This window comes from Pelodiscus sinensis, chromosome 3 (genome assembly GCF_049634645.1).
Source record: "Pelodiscus sinensis isolate JC-2024 chromosome 3, ASM4963464v1, whole genome shotgun sequence".
Lineage (NCBI taxonomy): Eukaryota > Metazoa > Chordata > Testudines > Trionychidae > Pelodiscus > Pelodiscus sinensis.
The window spans coordinates 37,445,932-37,469,214 of record NC_134713.1 but is presented as its reverse complement, the minus strand read 5'-3'; the positions used below and the strand labels follow the sequence as shown (position 1 = coordinate 37,469,214).

At 39.3% G+C, this 23,283-nt stretch overlaps 1 protein-coding gene across 1 annotated transcript in view; it reads right to left on the bottom strand.

The window, feature by feature from the left end:
* Nucleotides 1–23,283, bottom strand: part of MYOM2 (myomesin 2) — a 106,257-nt gene that overhangs the window by 7,998 nt on the left and 74,976 nt on the right. The window contains exons 24-33 of the mRNA XM_006137769.4: nt 23,218–23,262; nt 22,601–22,737; nt 13,497–13,641; nt 13,323–13,382; nt 12,139–12,206; nt 7,088–7,201; nt 5,605–5,692; nt 4,978–5,016; nt 3,332–3,437; nt 96–259 (exon numbers count right to left, since the gene is read on the bottom strand). Coding sequence (XP_006137831.2) covers nt 96–259; nt 3,332–3,437; nt 4,978–5,016; nt 5,605–5,692; nt 7,088–7,201; nt 12,139–12,206; nt 13,323–13,382; nt 13,497–13,641; nt 22,601–22,737; nt 23,218–23,262 — 966 coding nt within the window. The remainder of the gene's footprint in view (nt 1–95; nt 260–3,331; nt 3,438–4,977; nt 5,017–5,604; nt 5,693–7,087; nt 7,202–12,138; nt 12,207–13,322; nt 13,383–13,496; nt 13,642–22,600; nt 22,738–23,217; nt 23,263–23,283) is intronic.

Below are 23,283 nucleotides of genomic sequence, written 5' to 3'. Positions count from 1 at the left end.
GACAGATAGCTTTCCATTTTATAAGGATTCTTTTGCTTAATCCAGTTTATGAAAATGCATCATGACTTATAACTGCAATATGTTCAGTATTCTACCTTGTCCAGATAGATCAATCATGCGCTTATGGGATTCTTTGCCATCAAAAATTTCAAAGGTGTATTTCCCTTTGTCCTTTTCAGTGGGCTCACATATCTGCAACCAGGCAACCTCTTCACTTCCACCAATTCTCATCTTTTCACCAGAAGAAACCTTAGACTCCCTTGAAAAAAGAACAGAAAAAAGTTTGAAAATTCTTTGATGTACATTCTCCATAAATATTTGGCTATTAAATTTGTAAAAAGAGACACACATACAGTTGTATATAAGCACACAGATAGTGATACACATATGTTAATATGCATTATGTATATTATGTGCTAATAAATATGCATTATGTATAATATTTTTAAAGCTTTTTGCACATTACAAAATATCACAATGCTAAACCAGTTTGATGGGGAAATCTATTAAAAAGGATACACCTTTCTAAATGTACAGCATTATTTTCTTTCACCTAATTTATTGGAAATAATTTAATAATAAAAATAGTAAGAACTTTGGCATGTAATTTAAGATTTTCTTTTTGCAGTAGGATGCATCTCTGACACTTAGGGCCTAACTTTGAATTCCTAATTCTGGCAAAATACCATTGACTTCACTGGGAATAACTGGAGGGTGGGGTACAGATCCATTTTGATATTCCTATGAATCTATCAGAAGCAATATCTATTGGGTTCCATATATCTTCTTCTCTTTTTGTGACCATATGATCACTCCACCTACAGGTATCCATAAATCATACACCCCGGGGTATTTTTGGGCCTTTAGCCTACACATTGAGGCATCTCTTTTCCTCACTTGTTTGTAAAACTCCATGGAGTTTGGTGATCCCTGTTTCTGGACTAAGAAGCAAAGCAACGACTGGACAAGGTGCTTAAGGAATCCAGCCCATGCTTTTATGAACTGCCATCAGAGATGGGATGGGACTCTGGGTAATCAAAGATAATCTGCTGTCCCTGCGTCAAATTTCCAGGCGTCTGGCGCTCAGACAAATGTATGTTCAGAGAGATTCCCGGATGTGCAGAGTCTTGTGTATCAAGATGATGGTGGTCTTGAGCCTGTGAGAGTCTATTTTTATTTTTATTTGCTATAGTTAGGTTGCAATATGACTTTCATCTTAATCGCCTAAAAAAATCCTCTTCTTTGGGATGAATCTCTCCATGCATACTATTATCTCAAAGATGAAGGTCTGGGGGTAAATTACAAAGACTTTTTCAGTAGAGAGTTATCAGTGCATTTTTCAAAATGTAGGAATTTTCTTCTAAAAACAACAAAAATGTATAACTTTTAACAAAATATTTCAAAAATAGCTGAACTTCATATCTGACTCACATAAACATTCAGGGTATGTCTACACTACTCCGCTAGTTCGAACTAGCGGGGTAATGTATGCATACCGAACGTGCAAATGAAGCCCGGGATTTGAATTTCCCGGGCTTCATTTGCATAAGCGGGGAGCCGCCATTTTTAAATCCCCGCTGGTTCGAACCCCGTGTAGCGCGGCTATACGGGGCTCGAACTAGGTAGTTCGGACTAGGTTCCTATTCCGAACTACCGGTACGTTCGGTCTGCATACATTACCCCGCTAGTTCAAACTAGCGGGGTAGTGTAGACATACCCTCAGTTACACTCTCCTATTGCAGCCAGTTATATTACCAACCAGCAGGCAAAGGCAGGAAATGAGACTACATATCACAGGCCATATTGTGCCATTCCTTTTAAGCAAACTTTCCAATTACAATAAATCAATGAGTTCTTCAAAATCACTGATGTAATTCTATTGTCCCGGATTACTTCCTAAAATTGATCTTGTCTCTAGTTAGCCAAACTTAATTTAATATGGACTGTCCTTCCGTCCTTCCGTCCTTCTGTCCTTCCTTCCTTCCTTCCTTCCTTCCTTCTCCTTATCTTTTCCCTGGTTAATTTTTAAATTTATCAAGTCAGAATTAGCACCTCTCTGGTTGAATAAATAATTTGCCCAAACAGAGTTCATTTGGCCTCATACCTATAAGGAGTTACCCTGATGAGAAAAAGAATGTTTTTCCATCACTCTTAGCTTTTCAGAAGAGAACTAGCTTTAGCTCACCAGACGAGATAGGTATCTGCCTAGAAACTATGCTATGCTCCCCACTGTGCAATGAGTGGATGATTGCATGCTGCCTTTAGGATTTGTATGCTGTGTGGTGGTTGATTCAATGCTGACTGGGGATTTGCATGCTATGCTGTGTGCCAAGCTAATGACTATGAAAAACAAGGATTGTCTCCCCTCCTTGTCTTCTAGGAATGGGTTAGCTGGAATTTAATTTAAAAAAGCAGGATGATATTTTTTTCAGTTTTTGATTTAACTCTACATAATTCTGCTTTATAATAGTTCTGTTCATAGTGGGATTGCAATTTCCTTTCTGGTTTAGCTATAGCTGCTTTTCATTTTAAAAGACAAAATTGTGCATAAAGCATGTTATATGATGGCACGTTTCTAATAAGTGTGTATAAATGTATGTCTGTAGATGCCTCCCCTTTGCCAATGTCTATTTTCTGGAACTCTATCCATATGCAATGGATACAGATTTGGCATAAGCTGCCTTAAATTTCAAGCAGCCATAGTGAATAAAAAAATAGGTTTTCTGCTACTTTAGTCCTATTAACAACACATTTGTTCAAAGGGTGCAACATATTTGATACTAAGCTCACCTTATGAACAGTCTCACAGATTTGCTCTTTGTGTTCCTTGAACTTGATTCAATAGTATTACTCTCATTATATACCTGTGTTTCTTCATGGAAATCAATGGTGTTACATGAGCATAAAACTGTTCAGTTAATGTATTGGTGGTTCAAGCCCTTTATGTCTAATTCAAATTACTTCGTTTCCTACACTCTCTTCAGTGAATATCAAGGAATTAGTTTAAAAACACTCTCCTGCAAACCCTCCTTTCCTGTGAGACTGGAATTTTGGAGACTATTTGTTTCTGGCTCTGCTACAGATTTTCTTTGTGACCATGAACAAGCCACTTGATATCTCTGTACCTTTGTTCCCCATCTGTAAAATGGGAACGATGACCATTTCCTTGTCTTAGAGAAATGTTGAAATGATAAATTGTATGGGAGGTGCTATCTGAATGTTATGAAATAAAAAGATAACAACAAAAATAAATCCTGCAGACCTTAATATCTGTTCAGATCTCCCACTGAATTCAAGGACTGGCCAGCCCTATATGTGCACTCTCACTTACCTCTGATACCAGTTAGCTTTCATTTCATCTGCGTAGTACTTCAAGAAACACTGAAGTCTTATTCCTTCTGGAGTACAGTGGATCTTCAGTGGAGAAGCAGATTTACCTGCACAAAATAAAACATATGCTTATCAAAGAACACAAAGTAGTACAAAAATAACAGAAGCAAATTGCAGTTTCATAATACTGTATACGCTCAACACATGGGTTCATGTACAAATACCACAGCTATATTGTTAATATAGGAAAAAAATAATATCTTAGGATCAAGAACTTCAACTAGTGTAAAGTGGCATAGTTGTATTGGTTTCAGTGTAGCTATGTAAATTTACACATGATCAGAGAGTGGCCCGGGATTATTCTTTTGCTGCTATTTATTAAGTTTATTACCGGGATGATTATTTTAAAAGTAATAAACCATTTGTTGAATGATCATTAAATAATATTTATCTGATACTGATTTCACAACTGCTTTACACAGATGCAGCTCTACTGGTAATTTGAACTGACTCCTGGGTTGCATCAGTTTCAATAGGATCAGAATCAGACCTATTGTAGAAATGGTTGTTTGTTTACCTGAAGTTAATGTGAAGAAAACTATCATAGAATCATAGAATACCAGAACTTGAAGGGACCTTGAGAGGTCATTGCGACCAGTCCCCTGCTCTTACAGGAGGATCAAGCACCGACTAGATCATCCCTTATAGATGTCTATCTTACCTGCTCTTAAATATCTCCAATGATGGAGATTCTACAATCTCCGTAGGCAATTTATTCTGTGTTTAACCATCCTGAGAGGAATTTTTTCCTAATGCCCATCCTTACTGTAATTTCAGCCCAATGCTTCTTGTCCTATCCTCAGAGGCCAAGAAGAACAATTTTTCTCCCTCCTCTTTGTAATACCCTTTTAGATACTTGAAAACTGCTATCATGTCCCCTCTCAGTCTTCTCTTTTCTAAATTAAACAAGCCCAGCTCTTTAAGTCTTCCCTCATAGCTCATGTTCTCTAGACCTTTAATCATTTTTCTTGCTCTTCTCTGGACCTTCTCCAATTTCTCCACATCTTTCTTGAAATGTGGTGCCAAGAACTAGACACAATACACCAACTGAGACCTAATCAGTGCAGAGTAAAGCGGAAGAATCATTTCTCATGTCTTACTCACAAAACTCTTGTTAATGCATCCCAGAATCATGTTTGACTTTTTTGCAACAGTGTCACACTGTTGACTCATATTTAGCTCGTGGTTCACTACGACCCCTAGATTTTTTTCTGCAGTACTTCTTCCTAGACAGTCACTTCCCATTCTGTATGTGTGAAACTGATTGTTTCTTCCTAAGTGGAGTACTTTGCATTTGTCCTTATTAAACTTCATCCTATTTTCCTCAGACCATTTCTCTAGTTTGTCCAGAGAAGTATAAATATTCTGCCCTAAGATGCTTATAGTAACTAAACAAACAAGGCTATTGGAATAGTACTTTGTTCCCCTTTAATAATGTCAATTAGAAAATCAAATCCCTATTTAGACACTTAATAACAAGCCCATAATAGGATATGCATTGTGACTCCCAGATATTTCCCAGTTGCCTCAGGCGCTTAGATTTTAATATAAAAAAATTACATGAAAGTCAGAGACAGATTTACTTACCTGTGACTCTGCTCATTGCCAGGATTATATCATCAAACACTGAGTAGAAGAAAAAAAGAAAACATGCCATCAGATAGTAAAATTTGTTCAGAATATAGCCTTGCTAGGTTTAAAGCAATATTGCAAATCAACAAGGTGGGGAGGAGGAAAGAAATTATAATAGTTATATAGAAACATTTATGTTGACAATAAATCATTCTATATTATTCACATATTTTAATTAAGTCTGACACCATTTAACTGAACAGTGTGTGGAAATATACATTAAATTGGACCAGTCCACCACTATCACAGTCATTTTTAATGACATATAAAACCCTTTTTTGCTGCCAGTGATCTAAGGTAGTATTAGTAAGGGAGACCAGTATCTGCTTCCCTTATTAATGCATATTATCTTCTAAGAATAATTAATATCTACTTAAAGAAGAATGGTTGCTTCAGCCCAAGGTTCAAAGAATTTGGTCCAAAGTCAATGTTTCTAAGTCCTCTACAACACAGCAAAAGCCTTGAAATAAAAAGGAAACTAAAAATTTGCTGTGTTATCCATTTGCAAGGGAAGATGCTTTGATATCTTTTGAAGAAACGTTAAAGTCATGCATTACTTCACTATAACAAATTGATCTTTACCTTTTCCTGATATATCAAGAATCGTCAAATCATGACCTCTGTCATCTGTCACTGTTGCCTTATATTCACCTTGATTCTTTTTAGATAGCTATAAATAAAACATAGCATGTTTACTGTATAATTGAAATTAGAGCTGGAGATGTAAGCAAGTACCATTTTCTATACCAAAGATCTCATTTTGAAATGTTTCAACAATGACTACCACTGAGAAGAAACTCAGGATTAGGCCTGATTAGTAAACTCTTTTCTATTGTATTCACATGTGCTAAATCACTCATCCTATTCTATAATATGAAGTTAGCTCAATTATCTATCAAAAGATTAATTCTCTCTGATGTTCCATATAAACAAATACATATGGCCCAATTGCAATCAATGTAAAAGCAAGAGTAGTTTAGTGAGATTCAAAAGTCAAATAAAATCTAAAAAATACACTAATCCTGGGTGCACTTAACTACTGATAAATAAATTAGTCAAACGGGACACACCATTGAGATAAAGATTAGGGGCGCAATTTCTCTTCAGATATAATTATTGTCTTTTTGGAACAACTAGCTCTAAAGCACATAAAATGGCCTCAATATTCCTGATTTAGTCCAATTAAAGTATTTGAATAATAGTGAGGCAATCGTGACTACAGTGTAATGAGCCTGGGACAGCAACATGGCCACCCACTGACCCAGAAGAGGTTCCCAACCCCTGTGCTTGTCGGATCTCCCAGAGTGAGGAGACCCAGCCCCCTGTCCAGCTGGGACCCAGCCAGAGCTTTGATTGCTGGACAAGTGGTGAAAGACACTTGTCACCCTGACTCACCGCTGTGCCTTAAACCGTGAACTGGTGACTATTTGTATTAACACCATGTCTTTCCGCCTGCCCTGACCCCAGGCTGGCCCTCACAAACTGTCACTCGGCCAAGTCTGAGGCATGCCCCATGGACTTGTGGGCACTCTAGGGAGTCAGCGGTGCCCCATCTGCTGATGTAGGACCCTTTTACTCATGGTATAAATAAATTCAATATCCTCAAAGTTAAATATTAAAATCTACTATAGTGGCATTATGGAAAGTGAGATTTTTTGTATTTTATTTAAATGAGGAAGTCGGTCAAAGTGGGGAAATATAAATATTTGGAATTAGCATGAAGGTTATTTAATAGCATCTCAAGTCCTAAATAAAAAATGAAGCACAAAACAGAAGGAAAAACTCAGTGTATCTACAGGTCAAGGAACAAGAAGCTATTCAAGCCACATAGGCATTCTTCAGTAAATAGGAGCTCAGCATAACTGAAGCCAAAGAGAAAGCACATAATCTGTTGTCGATAAGTGGTAAAACGAAAGATAGAAAAGCACTAGCTACTATGCAAGTGACCTAGAGTACCTTTTTTTAAAAAAAATGATCCATAAAAATAGTGACACTTGGTTTATAACTCTACCTGGTAAAATGTTAAGCAGAAACTGTCACTACTAATTAGTAGATTATATCATACCCTTGGAATAGTTAGCTGGCAAACTGCTTTCTGCAAATCAGGCAACTCTTGATCCTCAAGCCCAGAACCATCTTTGTACCATTTGAAAAATGTCTCCTTCTTAGTGTTCGCCACCTGCGCAACAGAAAATGCATGGATTATTATATGTTGTCAGAAGCCATCCCTTCCATTGCATTTGAAATGCAAGAGGATATATTTTCTATTATCTATTACGTAGCTCAGATAAAGTGTGAAACAGTTACAAGCAAATTGAACTGGGCCAATTCTTGGTCCTAACACAACTGTAGCATATAGATTCTATGTCTTGTCCTGCCTGCTGGTTACAGAACCTTCAGAATCCTGATGAGCATTCCAGACCTGCATCCATTCCACGTGAGCACTAACTCCTACTCTCTGTGAAAGATGCACAGTCTGGCACAATTCTTTCAGGCCTATGCACGTTGTGCAGTCTAATCCCCACAAAGGCCACTTACACTGCTTTGGTAGGAGTCTTAGAGGGATCAGAAGCAATGCCAAAAGTATTCCCTCAGGCTTGCATTGCACAGAGGTAACATACACAGCCATATATCATCCTGTTAGGGTCATGATGTGGGGAGTATCCAAGGATGAGGAGCAGCTATGGGTAGAAGGGGGAGTGGCCAGATCTGGTAGTTCTGGCTACAAAATTATCCATTAGCAGCTGTGAGAAGAGGCTCAGTAGGTTAAAATGACCTTGAAGTAGCAGTAGCCTTTCACTAGTAACAATGTAGAAAGAGATTACAGCTGTGGGTTTAGCATTGCTTTATGTTTGAAATATAACTGTTCTAGGTGGCACTTAAAATATCACTGGATGGGCAAGTTTAAAGTGTAACATCAAAGAAGCAACTAAAAGGAGAATGACTGGAAGCAGAAATTCAGCACTCTAGAAATTCTGCCAATGTCATTTTTATATTGTTTTTATGTTATTTAACATGTCTCTCAATAAAAGGTTTGTCACTTAAGAGATTTGCAAGGTGCAGAGTTTCAGCTTGGTTGCGTTCATGCCTAACCTAAACCAAGAAACACAGGTGTCATAAAATTGAAGGCAAGACAAATAAAAGGATATTGTGGTTTCAGCAGAAGTACTCTTACCTAACACTATTAAGCATTCAACACAGCCTCATTTTGCAGAGCTACACTAACACACCACAGAACCCTGAAATCAGAGCTTAGAAGTTAAAATGAAAGAGGAATCAATTTTTCAAATATATGGTTAAGAAATGTACAGCAAGCATGCTTGTGACTGTTTTTACGGTGTGATTGAGCCCCAGGAGCAAACAGAACCAACAATAGTAAGCTCAATTCTTAGAGTGAGCTTTGAATTCTTTGTCAAAATTGCACAAGTTGTGATACAGAAATGAATTTCTCTCCGAGTCAAAGGGGAAATGCCCACTTAGCCCAGCTGAGCAACTGGACCACTGTTTGGGAGTTTTCCTTGCTGTCTACAATAGTTCTTTAGTCTTTGCATAGTGTCTAATTCATTATCTCATTGAGGCTACATCTAGACAGTGGGGTTATTTGGGGATACCAAATGTATCCCGAAATAGCTACCCCACCTCTTTTAAACGTGCCAGTTATTTTGAAATATTTTTTGAAATAGTGGATGTGCTATTCCAGCATCCCTGTAGTCTTTGTTCCACAAGGGTTAAGGGAGTCTCAGAATAGCACATTCTTTCAAAATTTGGTACTGTATAGATCCACCAAATTTCAAAATAACCTGTTTTGAAATACAATTGAAATAAGATATGCAATTTGCATAGTGCAAATTGCGTATCTTATTTTGAGTTTAGGGTGCTGTTTGGAAGCATCCTGTTTAGAAGCCCTCTGAGTGAATAGAATACAATATGTGAAACGTAGAAATGTTTCTTTTGTATTTTCTTTATTCTTTTGTTAAACACCGGAAAAATATGAAATCCAGTGTAAATTGAGTGTTGGTTGTTGCTGGGCTACTAATGAGAGAGAATTATTTGCCTTATAGTAATTAGAGTTTCTTTGACATGTGTGGTCCCTATCAGAGAGGAAGGAGGGCAAATAAAGGAATACAAAAGGGAAATAATCCTGATAAGTGAATTTAATGGTTCAGATGAAATGCCAATTATTTTGGGGGTGAACATAATGAAACTTGTCCCTATGGAATATAGCAAACGTGGATGGAGCTCATCAGTCTTCCTTGCTGAGATGGTTGCTATCAGGAATGCAACCTTCGTGAATAGGAAAAACATGGAGCTGATAGACAAACCTACTGTCTTTAACAAAAATATGTAGACAAAAATAAGAGCTCCCAGGGCATCTTTGATGCTTCCAGTTGGCTAAGTAACAATTCCTAGTGGAAATTAGACTCATCTGAAATTAATTTAATAGAGGTCTGCATTTATAAAAACAAACCAATTCAGCACCAAATATCAGCTGAAGTAAAATGGCATAACACAATGGAATTCAATGCGCTACAACAATTTACACCAGCCAGGTCTATAAACCAAACAAATTTAAAATTAAACATGAATTTCCGTAACTTAGGATTTGAAAACTATGATACAAAACATCAGCAAATTGATCCATGAGATAATGCATTTACTATACACACAGAGAGCATATATTTAACCCTTCTGCCAGGTAGCACCAGCAGCAGCCAGGGCCACATTGGACATCTAGGGCTTCCTCTCAACCCATCCAACACAGAACTCGCTTGAGCCTCCACCCAGTAACCTGGGAAATTCACACAACACTGCGGGGCGCCTCTGAGAGGCAATGCTTCCCCACTTGCAAGTACAGAGTCTGAGTGTAGAAAAGAAAACCTTTAATAAAAAGGGAAAGGAAGTAACGTCGCATTAATTTGGGAAAACACCACAAACAAGATCCTAACCAACACCACGAGTAACAATCTCGCCCAAGTAGGTTGGGCAATGTCCTTTTCCTCTCAGACTTTTAAGTCCAGCTATATAAACATCCCCTTCACATGCACATGTGGGGGGAGGTAAAGAGGCATCTTACTAACTCCACTAGTCACTTACCATCCACCGGCTCACTGCTCTCTGTCACCGCCTTGCTGGCCATTCATCTCATCTCACTGCCGCTGCTCTGCTAGCCACTCATTACACCTTTTCATCACCTCTCTGTTCATTGTACTACTGCCACTCTGCTCTCCGCGCCTCACATCTTCCCCTGGCTTGTGGTGGATTTGGCTCCAAGCCAAACCTAGTGATTTCAGCTCTTAGTGATTACAGCTCTTAGCCCAAAGCACAGTCCAGCCACAAGAAATTCCAGCATCCACTGGAGTAAATTTAAAATTAATAAAGATACTCCTTATGGAATTTGCTCTGTTCTATCATTAGAATGGATGGAGGGAGAGAAACAGGTTGAACCATTCTTACAGCTCATGCCTGGAGGGCACACAGCCTACTAATGCAGAGTCTTGCCCTCCCCCTCTCCCCCCCCCAGTTAACTTCACAGAGCAGCTTTGACAGGTGAGCCCTTGTCCATCTGAAGTTCTTTACACTGACAGCCTCTCTCCTTTTGAACTGAGTTCAGACTTTGAACACAGTTGGATTTTTCTACATTCCCACAATAACTGCAAGCATATCTCACAATTCCTGCATTTAGTGTCAACACAGTTTGTGACCTCATAACAGCCAAATTGGTTACCAGGGGCAAAACACCATTGTAACAGTTGAATATCTAGCAGGTCTAAGCAAAGTGAGGGCAAACTGTATTTACATAAACACAGCCAGGATTTCTTTCCCATTCCAGCTGGCTATAATGGAAGAATTGATTTAGACTCTGTTTAAATATATATAAATGCATGTGTTACCTTATGGATCACTATCGCTATTGGTTTGGTTCATAACTACTGCATTTTATAGTCAATGTAAAATATATACTCTTACTAGTTATTTGCAGTAGAATAGGAGACTACTGCAGACCAGCTTCCAAGAGCATTAATTCTAATCCAAAGTAACCATTTAGTCTGATAGTATTCCTGGTCTTTTTGTTTCTTTTTCATATAAATATGCCTACTTGTATTCTTAAACGGGACAAAAGGGAGTGAGAGCAAATATGGTAACCACTCTTCCATCTGCCCCTCATTATAAAATGTTAAACAATTGGACAAGAGAAACACCTCCATGTTAACTACATGACCAAAGTCAAATGTCACTAGTGCCAAAAGCCAATGACTTCGTTGAAGTGAAGAGTTTGCAAACAACCTGTAGAACAAATTTGCAGAAAATGTTCCAACAATTATTAATACTGAATTGATTTGTATTAATTTATGAGCCAGATGCTCAGCCTTGCAGAGCCTGCAATAGTACACAATGGACCCCAGAGCCCCAAGCACTTTTAAATCACTGGATCCCAGAGCAGCTGCACCCCCTTTCCTTTGTCAGTGATCTTGTAACCAATACAGGTGTCTGCTCTAATTTACATGAGTTCAGCTCCAGGATTGGGAAAGCAGCCACTTTTAGAGCCACTTTCCCTCCCCATTCAGTTATGCCAAAGTTAAAATCCAATGTGTTTTCACAGTTAATTTGTGAACAGAAAAAGTCACTAAATGTGTGAGATAAATTACTTATAATGAATTATTAAATCAATTCTAATTAGAAACTCAAAACCTATTAAAAATGAGTAGTTAAAACTAATACAAAAGTGTCTGCACTGCTCAAAAAGCTGTGAACATCCTGAGTGTGATGCTTCCCAAATTAAACCCTTTTAATTATTCATACCTCTCATTATGAGTTCTTATAAAAAGTAAAGCAACTAGAATAGTAAAGCCTCCTAGAATAGCATGTAAGGACAATTAATGACTGTAAGAGCTATCTCAGAGCTCTGTATACATTACTTTGAAATTAAGATTTTACTTTTTCAAAATCATTGACTAAAAATATGAAAAGTGACACTTTGTCATCTAAATTCATGCAAGAAATGTTTGTTTGCTTAGCTCACTATTAAATACAAATAATGTTTTAAGGCATCTCCTACATATTAGTGTGCGATTTTCTAAAATTGATTAAAAAATGTTTCCAGATAGTTTTGCTTACTTTACAAATAAGTAGAACCTCACACTCTTCTGTGACTTCCCAGTGCAAATACTCCAGAAAATGAGGACCTGGGAGACAAAATGAATTTCAAACATGTGTTATGTATTCTACAAGGAAACATCTCACTTCAGTGTGAGCAGGGAAAAACAGATGATATTCCAGGATCCTGGGTCCCAATCATCACACATTTCCTAAAGGGAAAACCATTCAGCGAGTGTTTTTCTATTAATGATGAATACAGAAAGGAGGGGGAAATGGGACCCATCTCAGTTTGCAGCTGAAGCGATGTACCATTCCTGAATGCACTACAGCTTACTGAGTGAGACAAATAAAATCATTAAATCTGATCTTACCCAGTTGCCAACTAAGCATAAGAATAAGACAGAATAGGATTGCCAATAAATGTCCAAATGATGTATCAATGGAGAGGGAATTGGAGAATAAACCAATCCCTCATAATGCTCACCCAATTATATTTTCAAAGAAAAATTCCTGGACTAAGCACTTTTCCAAAATAAATTAAATTTGCATATTTAAATGATATTATAATATTTCCAAAGAGAAATATGAACTACTTGTGTTCCCCCTTTCAGGCTCCAATCCTGCAAATAGTCATCCCCATGAGTAACTTTCCTGATAGGGATAGCCCCCACTGAATTCAGTGGAATGATTCATGTGAGGATCTATATGTGCAAATGTTTGCAAGTTCAGGGCCTAACAACACAAATTGTGTGTCTGATCCTGCAAGGTTTTGCATCATTAGAATTCCCACTGAAGTCAACAAGAGGGGGTGATACCAGAACAGCCTCACAGGTGGAGGTGCCAACACGGCTACTTGTTGGCTCCACATTCTTTGCTGCTGCTGTCCCTGGGAGAACCTGGACCGTAGGACTCAGAAGTCTGTGTACGGGAGGCAGTGGAAGGACAGAGCCCTCTCCACAGGTAATATGGAGCAAGAAAGGGACAGTTACAATGTGGGGTCCCAGGCTGGGGATCAGGAGAAGCAGAGTCACATGGGGTATCACATGGAAAGGTCACACACACCATTTAGCTACCTTTGTGTCCCTCCTATGAGTCACCTGATCTAATGATGTCAATGGGAATTGAAGGCACTCCTCGTTCACAAGAGGTGCTCTGTTAGCTGCAGAAATTCAGCCCTAAGGCACCCACCTTCCCTTACTTACCTTGTTTTCTGAGATATTCCTTTCTCTGGAGCTCAGCCTCAGCCAAGACAGCCTTGAATGCTATATTAATGGTAGAAAAGTGTTAAACACAACGTTAGTTGCTGCAGTACTCAAAAGAACAACCGAAGTACACTATTTATTCAGAGGCTGAGACAAATGTTTCAGGGAACTTACCATCTCCAATAAGAACTAATGAAGACTGGTTCTTGGCATTTCCATCTTCAATTTGTATAGTGTAAGTTCCTTCATTTTCAATTGTAAATTGGTCCATCAACATCTCAATAATGCCATTTGAATAGTCACACTTAATTTTATGTCTCTGGAATTAAATAAGCATTACACTAGGTAAATATAGTTACACAATGTGATGTGTAGTGGAAGTTATTTATAATTCCATAACATACCAGTCATTTGCTGATTTTTTTTGTCCCAGTCTCGTATCATTCACCTTTTATTATGGAGCTTTCTCATGCAGAGACTGTCCCTTTATCTGTTTTTGTACAGTACCCAGCACAACGGGGCCTCTTTGGAACTGTGACATGATTGTTTAATAGTCATAACAACAGTCCTTTTGTCTCAGGTTATCACTCTTATTGTAATGGAGCATGCTGGTTTTGTGTGAATGAGTAGCTGGTCCACAGAATGAACATAGGAACATAACAATGACCATGTTGGGTCAGACCAATGATCCATCTAGCCCAGTATCCTGTCTACCAACAGTAGCCAATACCATTTGCCCCCAAGGGAGGGAACACAACAGGTAATCATCACACGATCCCTCCCTTGTCACCCATATCCAGACATTCAGAGGCTAGGGACACCATTCTTACCCATCCTGGCTAACAGCCGTTGATGGACCTAACCTCCATGAATCTATCTAGATCTTTTTTGAACCCTGTTAAAGTTCTAGCCTTCACCGCACCCTCTGGCAAGGAGTTCCACAGGTTGACTGTGCACTTAGTGAAGAAAAACTTCCTTTTGTTTGTTTTAAAGCTGCTACCTATTAATTTCTTTTGGCGACCCCTAGTTCTTATATTGTGCAAATAGGTAAATAACTTTTCCTTACTCACTTTTTCCACACCACTCATGATTTTATAGACCTCTATCATATCCCCCTTTAGTCTCCTCTGTTCTAAGCTGAAAAGTCCAAGTCTTTTTAATTTCTCTTCATATGGGACCCATTCCAAACCCCCAATCATTTTGGTTGCCCTTTTCTGAACCCTTTCCAATGCAATATATCTTTTTTGAGATGAGGAAACCAAATCTGTATGCAGTATTCAAGATATGAATGTACCATGGTTTCCTGTAGAGGAAATAAGATATTTTCTGTCTTATTCTCTATCCCTTTTTTAATGGATATTACTGGCTTCAATTCAGCAAAGGTATCTACCAGCATGGAGCTTTATTCCTGAGTAGTGTCAAACTGACACTAGATGGAAGGTCACGATTTAGAAAAAATATCATAATATTGTAGGCAAACCTACTGTAACCAATCCAAATAGCAGAGACAAATTGTTTGATCATTGTCTTCGGTACACCCCCTCTGGGGCACCTGGCACTGGCCACTGTCGGCAGACAGGATACTGAATTGGATGGACCTTATGGCCATTCTTATGTTCTTATCACTGACATGATGGACAGAGGCTGTCGGAATCAGGGTGACAATCCTGGAAATATTGTTGAGGGGAAAAAATGGTGGGTTTGACGTGGAGTGAATTTAAGAGCAAGGATTTACAAATTACAGAATCCGGAGGAACAAAAATTATGGAAGAAATAGAAAATAAAGATGGGTTCAGATTTAGTTTCCCATATTACACCCTTATTTATGTGAAGAGTTCCACTAAAGTCAATGTGCCTACTACAGTATGAACAACAATAATTTGTGTCAAGAAGAGGTAGTAGGATTGGGCTTTTACTTGTTAAGGACAATAGACCATTTTGAAAAATAGATTATTGGTACTGAAATCAAAAGTTTAATTTTAAAATATCAATGAAGCAACTATCAAATGTAAGGAAAAGAAAAAAAAGTAATGAAGGGAGAAGTAAAGAAAAAATCAGTAAGAAAAATACAATATTTACTGATTAAATGAAATACAGAGAAGAGAATATGTACATTGTTTGCACATAATTGCAAAGGAGATTTGGAATAGGTCCCATATGAAGAGAGGATAAAGTGACTGGGACTTTTCAGTTTATAAATAGGAGACTGAGAGGGGATATGATAGAGGTATATAAAATCATGAGTGGTGTGGAGAAGGTGAATAAAGAAAAGTTATTTATTAGATCCCATCATAGAAGAACTAGAGGACACCAAATAAAATTCATGGGTAGCAGGTTTAAAACTAATAAAAGAAAGTTCTGCTTCACACAGCATGTAGTCAACCTGTGGAACTCCTTGCCAGAGGAGGCTGTGAAGGCTAGGACTATAACAGAGTTTAAAGAGAAGCTAGATAATTTCATGGAGGTTAGGTCCATAAAAAGCTATTAGCCAGGGGATAGAAATGGTGTCCCTGGCCTCTGTTTGTCAGAGGCTGGTGAAGGATGGCACGAGACAAATTGCTTGATCATTGTTTTCAGTCCATCCCCTCTGGGGCACCTGGTGCTGGCCACTGTCAGCGGACAGGCTACTGGCTAGATGGACCTATGGTCTGACCCAGTATGGCCATTCTTATGTTCTTATGAGATATGGTCATAAAATCTGGATGTGTACATCGTTCTTTGAACACACATAGTAAAGTATTATCGCAGGATAACAGAGAGCTGGCTAAATCACAACATTAGACAGGACACTGGCACATGTAATCAAAGTTTGTAGGAAATGAAGGTACAAAAGAGTTGGTGGCCATAATGCTTAAAAATAGGAGTTTGTGTTTCAAATTAAAAGAAGCTACGTACATATTATGCATTAAGTATTAAGCAGTGCAACCAAATGAAGAAAATATTTCTCTGAGAGTCCAGATCCAGTATTTATTGAAGTCAAAGGCAAAATGGTCATTGATTTCAGTAGTATAGAAACAGACCAAAGAGAGAGAAATTAAAGTGGTGTTTCTAACAGTAGAAAGGGAATTAGAAGGGGGAGAAACACAAAGGCTCAATCTTGTCCTTTCTCTTGCTTCTTGAATTTGTTATATTTCTTACTTTTGGGCATAGGGAACAAGATTAAAATAAAGAGGCTGAACTATGGCAGTTAATTCTGCTTGCACATTACTGTATTTCAAACATCTTTCAGAAGTGGAACCAAAGGAAGTTTTCCCAATTAGGACCCAGAAGAAAGTTATTACATTCTAACCAATGACAGGAATCAAACTACATTCTCACCAGCACAATGGGCTATTGAACATGTTCACTGACTGCAGTCCAGTTTCTAGGCAGGTTTTGGAAAATAATTAGGCTACTAGCTATTGCCATTATGCTGCAAGATGAAGTTCAATGATTTTATGGGTACCATAAATACAAGGCTTTTATTTGACTTTCCACAAAAATATCATCAATCTCCACAAGTAAATGTCACTTGTAGATTACTAATTAAAATGGTGAAATAATACAGCTCAACATCTATGATATCAACTCTTTCAAACAGATGTACACTAAAAATAGATGAATCAGTTCTGTAAACAGTACCCAGTCCAGAATATTGCAACTTAATAGATGCTACTCATCTTTTATTCATGTTTTCAATGTTACAGTTTATTGCTTCTCAAGAAAAGCTATAAGGGGGAAAGAAATGTATTATTCCAACAGAGACATATTCCCTCTTAATCCTGTCAATATGTAATCCAAGGGAATGCTCTTTCCTCTCTAGGGTTTGCAAAAATGCAGACAAGCTTTTCTGATCAAAAATGTTTTCTGGAACCTAAGGGACAGATTAATTGCTTTGAAGTCACAACCATGTTCAGTGAGCAGTATGAAGGCACCCTACCCTGGAAGGATTGTTCTGCAGACAGGCACATGCTCTCATAATGCTGCTCCCTCCTGTGTGCTGGCTCTGTACCCTACCATGATGGCAGGGGAGACGGGAGCATGGCTCTGCCTTCCCCTTCTCCCTCCCTGATTGCTTTACAGGATCCACTGTGGTGAGTGGACTTAGTGCAGCAGTCCAAAGGTAAGGAAAGCTCCTGCCGTACCCTTGTGTGCCTTGGCAACCATAGCCACTCCCAATGTAACCTCCAAATTCAAAATATGTGCCGCATCTTGCTGAAATCATTGGGAATTCCCATATGAATAAGAGCCACGTGACTGGGCCCAGTGTCCGTAGCTGTCTATGCTAGTGGCAACATATAATCTTGCCACTAAAAGGTATGTCTATTTCAAAATAACAGCAGTTATTTCAAAATAACTTTCCTAGCATCTACACAGCCATTCCATTATTTTGGAATTAATTCGAAATAGTGGAGGGCTTATTTCAAAATTGGTAAACCTCATTCCACAAAGAATAGCTCCAATTTTGAAACTGCATTTCAAAATAAGCACTGTGTAGATGCTTATTTTGAAATAGGGGGCCTCCAGCCCTTCCCAGGGTGCCCTGCTTGCCGCCCTGGTCACAAGGTAACTTCTGACCTGATGCCCTGCCGGAACTGGTTCCAACCAGCCTTAAATGTGATTCAACATCCACTCAGTGTGGACGCGCTATTTTGAAATAGAAAAAGGCTATTTTGAAATGTATTTTGTGTGTAGACGCGTTATTTCAAAATAAGATATTTCAAATTAACTATTTCAAAATTAGATATTTCAAAATAACTCTGTAGTGTAGACATACCCAAACAGAAGCACCTCTGCTGCAAAGCTATGCTTATGCGGCAGCCAAAACACTGTAGCACACTAACATGCTCACTTGTGGGCAATCCAATTAGATGCAAGTGACAGATACATTTCATATTACAACAAACCACATGAAACAAAGAGATCCCTTCTGCCCTCTATTCCCCCAGATTTGTATCGATCCATTTATAGACTCTAACTGAAGATGGACATTTAAGGTTTGATAAATTCAGATAAGTTGTGCTTTCCACTTCCAAGTTCTGTCTGAAACTGGCAATGCGAAAATAACACAAGAAAAGCTGTTCTTATGGTATTTTTGGACAGGACTAACAGCAGAAATAGGAAAATGGTGACAGCTCAGGGAAAGCCTGTTCTAACTATGCTCAATTGACAAGAGCTATAAAATACAGAAAGGTACAATCAAACTTCCTTAAAAAAATCAATGGGAATTTTACCACTGACATCAGTGGGAGCTGTATTAGGCCTTAACACATAGGCAAATATTTCCACCTCAAAGGGTTAGAATAAGCTTCTACTGTATAGTCTACAGCTACGTCTAGACTACATCCCTTTTTCGTAAAAGGGATGTAAATTAGACCTATCGCAATTGCTAATGAAGTGGGATTTAAATCTCCCCCGCTTCATTAGAATAAAAATGGCTGACGCTTTTTTTGGCACAGAGCTTTGCCGGAGAAAAGCGCCAGTCTAGAAGCTGATCTTGCGGAAAATAAAGCCTTTTCTGAAAGATCCCTTAGCCCATATTTCATAGAGGCACTAAGCTCTGAAATAAAACTGACTGTAAACTTGACAAGTACATGGTAACATACATTATAATAAATAAACTAAATTATTTAAAAATGTATGCAACAATAAGCATGCTCCCACACTCCGATTAGGCACTGATATAGAGGCACTCTTATCCTCTTCTCCCTCTCCGCCCCAAGTTAATGTAATGCAAGTTGGATTAATGCAATTGCAGTACAGCTGCATGGGGGGGAGAAGGTTCCTAAGGGGCCCAAACTCATCCCTATTGGTAGAGGACAGTGGGAGGAGTTTTTGGAGGGGTCACATGACATCCTTTACTTCCAGTCATGTGTCCATCTTGACTTCGAAAGTACTATCTCCAGAGGGTGGGACTTCATATGTCAGGTATGTGTGACCTAAGAGGTCAGGGGGCATGGCTAATGAGGCCAGGGGCATGGCTAATGTGTCCCTATTTTTGGTTCAGAAAATATGGGCACCATAAGTATAAGCACTGTTTGTCCCCACTTTTGCCCACCAAATCTTCCACCCTAAAAGCAAGGTTGGCTTGACAAAGCTCTGTTAACACTAGGACTTGCCATGTCCAGGGAAAGCTTTTGCCCTTGAAGAGGACTGAGGGGGGAGGGTTAAATACCTGTGATCCACATAAGCTATGTCCCTCAATTGCCAGTGTAGCTTGTAAGGGTAGCTCCCTGGCATTTAAGCCCTGGGCTTTTTATTATGCAGGAGGCAGGTTAGAGGCACAAATGAAGCAGCCTGAGTTAATTGATCTCATTCTCTGAAGCATAAATGTAACAGCATGCCTGTTGTTCCTATTGTTAGTTAACTGTTCCCATTCTCACTCAATTCCTCCAATAGCTTAAACCTTGTGAAAGTTTTAAGCTCCCTACATTGCCAGGGTGATGTAAAGGAGTCTTATAAATGACAGAAAGGGAATCCTCAGCTAGGAAGATCAATGTGATATCTTACTTTTTTCCTGCACCAAAGTAGTACAATGAGGGTAGATTACAGATCAGGATTTATTTTAGTTGCCCATTAAAAAATATGACTTTGAGGGCAAATACCAAGCAGTCAATAAAATGTCAGGACAATTGGAACCAAGCACTTCCCAAACTACCCTCCCAAGTCCAGGACTAGAACCAACAGTTCGGGACAGCTGCCCCAGGTCTCACACGTTGGGGAGCCCTGCATCGGTCACCTCAAACGTCCAAAGGAGGAGTCCCAGGGCAGCCTATGGGATTACCTGGAGACGTGGCATGGGCCCCCCACGCATTCACCACAGCGGTGGGCAGCCAGTTGCCCTTAACCCCAGAACACTCTGCTTCCTGCTGCTGCTGCTGCTGCTGCTGCTGCTGCTGCAGGGCAGAATGCAGCAGGCCGCTCAGTCACTCCAGTTCCTGCCATCTTAGTCAGCATGGGAGAGTTAGTGACCCCTGCTGCTCCCCAATGCCAGGCACCCTGGTAATTCCCCAACTCACGTCACTTGGGGGATGGGGCATCATCCTGGGGAAGGCAGGGATGGAAAAGGCACAGAGGTTGTAGAAAAGGGGAGAGTGGGGGTGGGCAAGAGTGAAGCAGAGCTAGGGTCAGGGAAAAGGCCTATGGCAGGGGAGATTGCCCAGGCCTTGTGCTCCCACTGCGGACAGCCCTGTCCAGGAAAAATGAGTGGCAAAACTGTATGACTTTCATGAGTAAAAGTCTGAGAATTTTTGTTTGGTGCTCTCTAATGTAATTTAAATGAAGATCCAGGATTTTAACAGGAATATAGCATATTAGTTACCAAGGCTTCGTCTTCACTGCAAGTTCTTCCGGCAGAAAATATGCTAAGGAGGGACTCATCATCTCATTATCATATTTTCTGCTGTTTCTTTTTGCACGAGGGTTTTTTGAGCAAAAAGAAGCAGTGTGGACAGGGGGTTTTGCGCAAAAAAAACCATTATGCCTGTCCCTCAGTAGCATATTTTCTGCCAGAAGAACTCGCAGTGAAGACTTTGTCCAAGTGTTTGTAACTTAATTTTCACGTTTAGCAGATGTTGAACAGTCATTGTGATTTTTTTCTTGATTGTAATTTAAATAAATTACCAAACCAATTGCAACTGGTATAATCATATTGCATTATTTTGACAAATAAAATATGCAGAATTTTGAAATTTTGGCACAGAATTTTGATTTTTTAATTTTTATTTATTTTATTTTGTGTGTGTGTGTGTGTGTGTGTGTGTAGAATCCTCCAGGATTATCTAGTGTTGCAATATAGGCCCACATTAGATTTGAGTCAACTGTGTCTTTAAATTGATTTGGGCTATTAGAATGAGCAATAGGCCTGAAGCATGTGACCAAAAAGGAAAGAAGAGTTGCAGTGTTAAATTTGTAGTGACACTGCAAAATACCACTACAAGTTGGACCCACACTGAGACTCCCTCATCCGGCAACATCCATGGTCTGGCTGCTCCTGGACCAGGGAGTCCTGGCTGGGAACCCCAGCGGCAGGGGGGCCGGTGACTCGGAGGGTGGCAGGGATGGGCCTGGAACCGGCACTGGAGCCCTAGTAGTGCAGCAGGGACTGTAGCAGCCCCAGTAGCAGGGCTAGGACATGACAGTTGCAGCAGCCATGGTAGTGGGGCTGGGACTGGAGATACAGCTGCTGCAGCAGCCCCGGCCAGGGCTGGAGATGCAACAGCCACAGCAGCCCCAGAAGCAGGGCTGGGACCAGGGACACAGCAGCCCCAATAATGGGGTTGGGCCAGGGCAGTCTGGGCTGCTGGAGCCACAGCAGCATAACAGCCCAGCAGAGGGGGGTACAGCTGGGGCTGGCAGCGTGGAGGGAAGGTGGTCTGGGGAGCCGGTGGCAGGGGAACTCTTCTGGTCTGACAAATTTATTCATTTGGGGCCAGTCAGGTCCCGAGGGTGCCGGACCAGAGAGGTCCAACTGTATTATCTTATATAAGGTTTGGGCTAGAGTAATAGAAATAAAACAGGGTTAATTGGAACATGGGTGCAGTAAATAATTGGTTATATAAGTTTGTTTCACAACTAATAAAAAATTCATCTCTGCTTAGCTGAGCTCTGACAACTGGCAATGACAATTATTTGTTTGTTAAAGGCTATAAACAACTAAACTCTTAGAGGTTTCATTGCTAATACCTGCCTAATCAATATGAATCTAACCCATCTAAATACTTATAAATGTTCTGTTACGGTTTTAATGTAGTAAATTGCTTATTATTTAAGCTTTCAAGGCATGTTGAGAGCAATTAAATAAATAACATTCAGCCTTTGGATTTAATAGAGGAATTTATGGCTAAATTAGTGTTGTGGTAATATCCTGCCTAAATATTAGAAATTCCAACACATGGGAAGAACTCCTCAGAAAACCTGCACAGCCACCTCATTGTCCTCCTTCAAGTTCCTTCTTAAATCTCATCTATGCTGCAATACCTACAAAATATTTGGCAAAGGCTGAGCAGCAGGCATACTATTCTGCTGCTTATTCTACCAAGTAGGCTATCTCAGTTTTACCTTGTTTTCCTATTTGTTTGTCCATTTATCCCTAGCTTCCATATCTCCTGATATGCTTAAATTATAAGATCTTTGGGACAGGGCCTGTTTCTGTATGCGATGTATGTATAGTACTTAGCATGCAACTGCTTCCAGGTACTACCAACACATCAACATCAATAATATTGTAAGCAGCATAATTCACATGCAAAAGCAATGTAAAGAAAACCAGTCAACTATAGCCTTCCACATGTACTTACATCGCTGTTTTCAACTTCTTTATCATTAATAACAAATCTGAAGCTGGCATTCGATGACAAACTCTCAGCTTGAACCCAGAATCGAACCTCTCCCTTATCAAACAGCTCATAAGCTAATTCTGATTTCAGAGGAATTGCTACAAGAATAAATGTAAGCAAAAGTCAATGCATGAAACTTGCTGAGAAAAAAAAGAGTGGAATAATGTAGCAAAATATTAGTACATTTCTGTTATTTAGGGAATGTTAAACTGCAGAGCACTGAAACAAAAAATAAAAAACAAAACTCTACTGTACTCTTCTTGTGCATTTTAAAGCTTCCTTTTAGGAACTGGAGCACAATACCCACTACATACTTAATGCAGTATTCAAGGAGTTTCCTTAATAGATACCCCTCCGGTATAAACATGGACAAACATCAAAAGACTCTTGAGAGTTGAAGATTGCTATCAGATAAAAGCTAATCTTTGTTTTCAATTATTCAAAAAGTTAAGCAAGCAAATTTTGTTGAGAAAAATGAGACTCTCGTTGTCTTAAGAGGAGTCCATGGGTAGCAAAGCCATCAGTGTGAAATTATATTCTTTCATGAACTGTCTATTCAACTCAGAAGTTCTACTTACTTGGGTTCTTTATATCATGGCTTAGTGTCATCAAACGTTCAAGCTCTGAAATTAAGAAAAAGTTTC